The sequence below is a fragment of the Eptatretus burgeri genome, chromosome 14 (genome assembly GCF_056783735.1).
Source record: "Eptatretus burgeri isolate ZD-2024b chromosome 14, Ebu_testis_v1, whole genome shotgun sequence".
Lineage (NCBI taxonomy): Eukaryota > Metazoa > Chordata > Myxini > Myxiniformes > Myxinidae > Eptatretus > Eptatretus burgeri.
In genome coordinates, this window is record NC_140974.1 from 41,965,650 (window position 1) to 41,974,160 (window position 8,511).

At 46.8% G+C, this 8,511-nt stretch overlaps 1 protein-coding gene across 1 annotated transcript; it reads right to left on the reverse strand.

The window, feature by feature from the left end:
- Nucleotides 1-3,752: 3,752 nt before the first annotated feature.
- Nucleotides 3,753-5,131, reverse strand: LOC147013037 (uncharacterized). Its single transcript, XM_085853468.1, has 3 exons — nt 4,633-5,131; nt 4,150-4,473; nt 3,753-3,965 (listed from the first exon to the last, which is right to left on the reverse strand). The coding sequence occupies exons 1-3, from the start codon at nt 4,918-4,920 to the stop codon at nt 3,753-3,755; spliced, it is 825 nt and encodes a 274-aa protein (XP_085709594.1). The 5' UTR covers nt 4,921-5,131.
- Between the last annotated feature and the right edge of the window lie 3,380 nt (nt 5,132-8,511).

Below are 8,511 nucleotides of genomic sequence, written 5' to 3' on the forward strand. Positions count from 1 at the left end.
TGGCATACGTCGTAGTACGTTGGCATACGTCGTAGTACGCTGGCATACGTCGTAGTACGCTGGCATACGTCGTAGTACGCTGGCATACGTCGTAGTGCGCTGGCATACGTCGGAGTTCGCCGAGCTGTTAGACAAATTTCCCATGCTTGAAATTTTCCGACGTATGCCAGCGTATGACTCACATGTTCCGCATACGCTGGCATAAGTTGTTGGCACGTTATGATCGTTGACACACTTCGACCACATGTTACTCTTAAGTTACTCATAAGTTGAAACACGTCGAGGTAATTTCTAGCTTAGTAGTTCTCAACCTTTTGTAGCCGCGACTCCCCCAAAAAAAATTTAAAAAGAAAAAAAAATGAGGAGGGATCTTCTTCCTCTTCGCAGAAGAGGGGGAGGGGCATCTCCATTGTGTTGGAATCGCTCCCTAACTATTACATTTAATCACAGCGCATCTAATCAATTTCGAACAAATTAAACAATGGAAGGTGAGCTATCGAGGGAACAAGCACTTATCGGCATAACTGAATGAAGGAACCTCAATGTTGTGTGCAATCGAATTACCAAATTTGAAACAATATATTTGTTTGTTTGTTTGTTTTGATAACCTTCCCGCAACCCCCAAAAACAATCTCCCCACCCCTCAGGTTGAGAACCATTGGTCTAGCGTATCCGAAACTTATTTCTAACCTATGAATAACGTGCTTTGAACCGTTGGGTAACGTATCTGCAATGCACATTGACGTATGTAGACGAATTTGACGTCTTCCGGACGACCACAGAACTTACTGAACGTGTTTCTAACTTACAGCTCCCGGATAATGGCGTATTGGCAGCGTTTAGGGGAATTGGTATATAAATATAGGGTTCACACAGGAGGAACCCGTCAGTGTTTCAGACTCCGTGGTGAGCACATGTCCATGTGATGGGAGACATGGAGGATCCGGCAAGGCAGAGACGACAATACCTTCTCGCTGTCCTCCAACACCAACAAGACCTCATCGATTTGACACTGTACCAGTTGTGTGCCAATAGAGCCAGGAGAAGAAGAGCTGAATGGAGGACAAGGAACTGGGTGAGACCATTGATCGGGAGGCAACGGCAGTTTGGCATATATGACCAGCTCATTGTGGAACTCCAGAACGAGAATGAAGCAGCCTTCACCAACTTCCGGTGTATGCCCCCAGCGATGTTCGACGAGCTGCTAGACAGAGTGAGTCCAAGGATAACCAAGCAGTACTCCTTCTTCAGGGATCTGCTTGAGCCTGGCATGAGGCTGGCACTGACTTTGCATCACGTTGCCTCTGGCAACAAGCATGCCTCCATGAAGTTCGGATGGAGGGTCCCTCATAACACCCAGTCCCTAGTGGTCAGACAAGTCTGTCAAGCCATTATTGACGAGTACGTGGATGAGGTGCTGGTTTGCCAAAGTACTCCTGATGGTTGGCGCGCCATTGGTGACAAGTTCTTCCAAAGATTGAACTTTCCCCATACATGTGGGGCACTTGACGGGAAGCACGTGGCCTGCCACTGTCCTCTAAAGAGTGGGTCCCAATACTTCAACTATAAAGGATTCTACTCTATCGTTCTGATGGCGCTTGTGGATGCTGACTTCAAAATCATTTTGGCAGATGTCGGCGGTACTGGATCAGCATCAGATGCGCAGATATTCAATGACTCTGAGCTGAAGATATGCACTGAAGACGGGACCCTTGGTTTCCCTGACCCTGAGCCTCTTCCAAACGACAACCAAGACGTACCTTACTTCTTCGTCGGTGACGATGCATTTGACTTACAACCAACTATGATGAAGCCATACAGCCTCCGGGGAATGACGAATGAGCAACGCATCTTCAACTACAGGCGGAGCCGAGCAAGGAGGGGAGTAGAAAATGCATTCGGCATCCTGGCTCACAGATTCCAGGTTCTGCAAAGTCCCATGCAGCATCACCCTCCACTATCAAGCTCATTGTCAAAGCATGCGTGATCCTGCACAACCTCATGATGACCAGGTAATTCATGTTTACAAAGCATATATTATACACTATACAATGCAATTTAACTTTTAGCCTGTGCTTATCAAAAATATATGCTTTACCTTGAATGTTATATGTATCATTATGTTACTTTTTATTGTACAGCGCATTAGAATATGTATTTTTATTATAGGTGCGCTTTACAAGTAAATCAAACAAAATTCAAATCCCAGGTACCCAGGACTACAGAACCAGCAGCTTGACCGGGCAGAGAATGAGAAACGCGACCTTGTTCCAGGAGCTTGGCGAGAGGGACATCACTTGGAGGATACACAGACAGCTTCTGGCAACAACACTGCCTCCCAGGAAGGAAAGAAACAGAGGAATCTCCTCAAGCACTGGGTTAACTCCCCTGCTGGCGCAGTTCCGTGGCAAGATAGGATGATTTAGATATTTGTATTACTGCATTGTTCAGGCAATAAAGGACCTCAGAGGCAGTAACATTGCTCTTGAAATGAACATCGTTTCATTGATTTATTACAAAGGATAAGGCCATAATTTATTGGCCGCTCGATGAGGACCCTTATTGTGGACTGCACCAAAAAAACAATACGTCCGAAACTGGACCTCCGAGGGACCTGTTTTTTTTGTGCCCAAGGAGAATGTGTTACAGCATCATATTAAAAAAGGACAAATGTGTCCAAGAACAGCGTCCAAAAGGTTTTCTTGTCTAAAAAAAAAATAATAATAATAAAAGAACTACAACAAAAGCTTCCAATATTTCGTCACGTGACTTGATTAAGCCAATAGCAAGACCTGTAATACTGTATTTACGTATTTACGGAAAATATAGTGTATTTTAGAAAAAAATAATGTATTTACGGAATGACAATCCATTACATGGAATAATCTTTAAATAGTAACGTGACGTTTTCGAAACTTGAAAACAAATGTCCGAATATATTTAAAAGTTCATGATAGACGCTCTCAAAAGGCACCCTCAATGGGAGGATGTGTACAAGTGTTTAGTATTTAAGGAGATCCGGATCGTGTATATAAAAGAGCTGAGTCCGAATATGAAGGTTTCGTCTTCAACAACAACAACAACAACAACAACAACAACAACAACAACAACAACAACAACAACATAGATACATGTGATTATCACCACCGCGAATATGGCGTGAAACAGTTCCGTGAGGGTATTTTAGCTCTGCCCCCAAAGGGAGGGCTCCCTGTTTGGTGAGGCGCGTTGCTAAAACACCCTGACCCCCAGGTCTAGTCTCTCCCGAACTCCAAGCCACCCCCACCAAAACGCATACCATACGTTTTGGCCCGATAAGGCCATTTGAAGTCGCTTGCCACATAAATTTGATTACCAGGCCTGCCATATGCCTGAAATTTCGCAAGGCGGGTTTCTCGGTGCAAACGAAGAGGGCTGTGATAATCATATTTATTGTGCTAAATTGATTGATAGCAAGTACATGAATATTGGGTCGTCGTGTCGGCCAGCTTTCCATCTGGAGCGAGCAGCCATGTCGCCTTACGGCTTGTTGTTGTTTATGAATTAAATATTTAAAAAAATAACATCAACAAACATCGAGTTCGCTCAGCTTGGATTCAGTGCTCTGAAAAATAATGGAACAAAACACTGGTCAAAGGTCGATAAAAAAAATGCCACAAACATGGCCAAAACAATGTCTCTGCAAATGTGGAGAAGTACACAACCAAGCTGTCACTGTACGTAGTTCTTCTCTGTGGTGGAGGTGTCTTCAGCTACCCACACAGGGTGCTTGCAGAAATAGGATCGCTGGACAGGTTGAGCATTCCTGAGAACCCAGAGATGTTGAAGAGACTTTGACTGCTGGTGTCAAAGGCGCTTGGGCTCTGGATCGGTACCTGCTCAGCCGAGCCTATAACAGCAGAGGCGGAGGTTGGCTGCAACCCATGTTGAGGGGGAGGAGGCATCATCGACTGGCACTGTGGCTGCTGCATGTGAGGGTCCACATGCACAGTTGTCTGTGAGCCCCAGGATGACGCAGGTGGTGCCTGAACATTTGGCGAGGTGGCTGGTGCGTAGCTGGTGCCATACATGTTCGCACCGAAGCAGGAGCAGGGATGGTGTGGACTGTGGGAGGTTCTTCCTCATCACTGTCATAGTCCAATAGCTCACTGAGGATTGGGGTGAAGCGTGACCTTGCGATCCGGAGCCTGCGATGGACAGGCTGAGCAGGATGTCACACATGCAGTTGGCGAAGGCTACGCCGGCTGTGATGGGCTGAGGCTTTGGGAGAACTTTGAAGAGCTCCCCAGACTCGTGCACCCTCTTCTCGAGTGACTGTAGCAACTGATCATCATCGTGGCCATGCTTCCCCTTGCCCTGTGCGGATGAATATGGGACAGGGAAGGGCGTGCTGTCCTCACAAACCATGAGCGCCACACAGGAAGCCTCGGCAGCCTCGAGGTCCCCGCTGTGTGCTGCAATGGTTTCCTTTACCTGCAATTATGGCAATTGATGAGTAAATTACAAGGCAAAAATAAGAGGCAAATTCAATGATTTGTAGTAATCAATGATTAATTTGCTGAGAGATCTGTAGTACAGTCAAGCTAAAATAAATAAATATTAGTCTTGATATTAATATGTGTTTGCACTTACACTTTTGACGGGCTCAGCACGATGGCGGACCACAGTCTTGAGGTAGCCGAAGTTTGCCTTCACCCACTGCTCCCTCTCTGTCATCTCCGGGGCGCCGTCATCGCTCTTGTTCTTGTCCAGATGGGTGTGGGTGTCTTGAAGGGACTTGAACCACCCTTGAAGATGCTCGACAGGCTTCGCCATGGCCTTGCCTTGATCCTCCCAGAGCTTTGCCTTCTTGTCCACCCTCCGGTAGTCCGTCTTCTTGATGTCCCAGATGCATGGGTTGTCGCGAAGGAAATCGCACATGAGCTGTTCCTCTTTGAAATCGAGACATGACTGTGTCTTCTTGGCCCTCTTCTTCGCAAGGGTTGGCTGATAGGAGGCTGAGGCCTCGCACGCAGCTATCGATGCCCCCGACGGTGTCCGAGAGGCGTTGGAGCTGGCATCCTCTCCGTCAGAATGTCTCCATGGTGGGGAGGGTTTTGGTAATGATAGATCCTCCTTGGTCTGCGTCCAGGGACACGGCCAGGAGACTTCTTGCCAGTATTCTTTGAAGTTTTCCTCGGCATGACGATGATGTTGATAGTTCGATGTCTTGCTTGGTTATGATTAAAATGTTCGAGCGCCAGCGTCCATTTTAAATAGTCGAGCGACAGCGATTTGAATCGTTGAGCGTCTCTGAATAGCCTATGCCACGTGATCGTCGACGATACTTTGCCGAATGCTATGCATACGTTAGGCTATCGTTGGGCATACGTTCTGAACGCCGACAACACGCGAAGCATTCGTGATAAGTGATCTATAAGTTATCGAAACGTTCTGTGTACACGAGTAAGACATTTTGCATTTGTCCAACTCGTTATGATTTCGCCAAAAACATGAAAAAAACATCAACACTTCAACGTAAAAAATAAAATTAAAAAAAATAAAAATACCAAGGAGTCTGGAACACTGACGGGTTATCCTGTGAAGCCCATTTTTATATACCAATTCCCCGCAACGCTGCCAATACGCCATTATATGGTAGCTGTAAGTTAGAAACACGTTCAGTAAGTTCTGTGGTGGTCTGGAAGACGTCAATCAAATACGTCTACATACGTCAATGTGCGTTGGAGATACGTCACACATGGGTTCAAAGCACGTTACTCATAGGTTCAAAGCACCTTACTCATCGGTAAAAAATTAAGTTTCGGGTATGCTAAACATTACCTCGACGTGTTTCGACTGATGAGTAACTTTCAAGTAACGTGTGTCGACGTGTGTCAACGATCGCGTAGCGTGCCGACAGCTTATGCCAGCGTATGCGGAACGTGTGTCATACATCGAGAACGTCGAGAAATTTTCAACATGCTGAAAATTTGTCGACATATGCTAGCGTACGACGACGTATGTGAGCGTACTTTGACGTATACCAGCGTGCTCTTAACGTATACAAAACTTACCCATGACGTATTCGACATGTGCCAGCTTGGTTCGGCAAATTTTTCAGACGTCGGCATACGCTGGCTAAAACGTCAAGGTGTGACAGGGCCTTAAGGGTGGACAAGGAGGCCGATGTACGAGTATTCTGTGAGGGGGTAGAGCATCACCTGTGGTCAAGTGATTCTCATCCTGCTTACAAGGGAATTCGCGCATTGCGTTCATTCAAGCCCATCCCTCGGTGTACTGCAGTTAGAGCAGGGGGTGGTTGGCTCTTGACAGATGAGTCCGAAGTGAAGGCCTGCTGGCCAGTGACTTTGAGTGGGTCTACCAGGCTGATCCACCAGCTATCGAGTTGGGTGTCAGAGGTGTTCCGACCTCTATTGCTGACCCTCCAATCAACTGTGGTCCACCTTCGTTTGTGGAAACACAGGCTGCGGTGAACCGCTTGAAATGGGGTCAAGCTCCTGGGATTTGTGGCATCCATGCTGAACTTCTCAACGCTGGTGGAAATGCTGTACTCGTGTCATTGCATGCAGTTCTGTGCTCTGCCTGGAACACAGGCATCACCCCCAACTGACTGGAAGAGGGGCCTTGTTGTCCATCTCTGGAAATGGAAGGGTGATCGCCAAGACTGCAACTACCGAGGGGTGATGCTCTCTCAGTGCCAGGCAAGGTCTGTGCTGGGATAATTCTGGAGAGGGTTTGCCACCATCTGCTTGATCACCAGCGTCCAGAGCAGTCAGACTTTACACTAAAAAGATCAACGATTGACCATATCCTTGTTCTTTGGGTCCTCACAGAATGCAGACAGTTTCGGCAGGAGCTGCTTGCAGTCCATGTGGATGCTTACAAAGTGTTTGATTCAGTGAATCGGGATTCCCTCTGGAGGATTATTGGTCTTCGTGAGGTGCCACCAAAACTGATCAATCTGATGTCTGAACAAAACTCTGGCACTGAGAATGCTGTGAGATGTGGTGGTGCCATCTCTCACTTATTTCTAGTTGTTACTGGAGTTCGTCAGGGGTGTGTACTGCCCTAACACTTTTCAGTACTTTTCTGGACTAGATTCTGGGGAGGATGTCAGAGAGATCAAGCTGCTGTGCATCGTTTGGGAATGTCAAGATCTCTGACCTTAATTTCGCAGATAAGACTTGCGGATTTCACAGATTGTTGAGATTCTGGATATCTTTTTGGGGGCCCTTAAGGTTCTAAATGAGGAGTGAGACGCGCTGGGATTACGAGTTTCCTGGGTCAAAACAAAGATCCAGGCTTTCAATGACATCTTGGTTGCTGCTATCCCGTCTGTACCTGTTTGTGGCTAGGATGTTGAGGTCACGGAGAGATTCATTTCCCTTGGCAGTGATATTCATGTCTCTGCTGGCTGTGAGCCAGAGCCAGAGGTCAACAGACATCTCGGTCGGGCCTGGGGAGTCATGGATTCACTGGATCATGGGGTGTGGCACTCCCGGTGGCTGTGTGGGAGGACGAAAGGCTGAGTCTTCAGTTCCTTGGTGCTTCCATTCTTGCTCTATGGACGTGAGACTTGGACTCTGCCCAGGGATCTGAGATGGAGACTTAAGTCATTTGGCACAAGGTCTCTTCGGATAATCCTTGGCCATCGCTGCTCGGACTTTGCGTCCAACGAGCGTTTGCTGAGAGAGACTCAAATGAGATTTGTTTCCTGCATCGTCTGTGAGCATCAGCTGTGGCTATATGGACATGTGGCTCGTTTTCCTGACGCTGATCCTGCTCACCAGAGTCTCTCAGTGAGGGAGCCTCGTGAGTGGTGGAGGCCAATGCTACACCCCTCAAATCTCTTTGCATAGCCTCCCTTGACCTTAATCCTTGTCTTCCTCTGCATCTTTTTCCTCTAATTGGCTCATTCCATGCTTTCTTGATTTGTTCTTCATCCTTTTTCCTCATCACATGTCCAAACCACCACAACCTCGTTTCTCTAATCTTTTCCATGATACAACTCCTGATTTCTTGTGTATCTCCTCAATCCACTACCACTCTCTCAGTGATACTCAAATAATCCACTGAAGCATTCTCATCTCTGTCCTCTCCAGTCACTCCTCTTCCCTTTTTCTCAAAGCCCATGTTTCTGCACCATACATTATAACCATTCTAATCACTGGCTTGTAGATTTAAACCTTCAATTGCAGACGACTCCACCAGCCTTCGATTTTGTCCATGCTGCCTTCACTGTATCCTGGATTTCTGATTCACAACCTCCACCTTCCTTTTGCACTGAGCCAAGGTATTTGAATTTCTCCACTTGTGTCAGCTGTCCACCCCTTATCTACAATCTTGACCCTCTCTATATCAGTCTTACCACACACTATTACTTCTGTCTTTCTTGCATTAACTTTTAACCCCTGCCTCTCAAAGCTCCCTTGACATTCCAGCACTCTTCTCTGCAGCTGTTCCTTTGACTCTGCTGTTAATGTCATGATAAAGTCATCATTTAACACA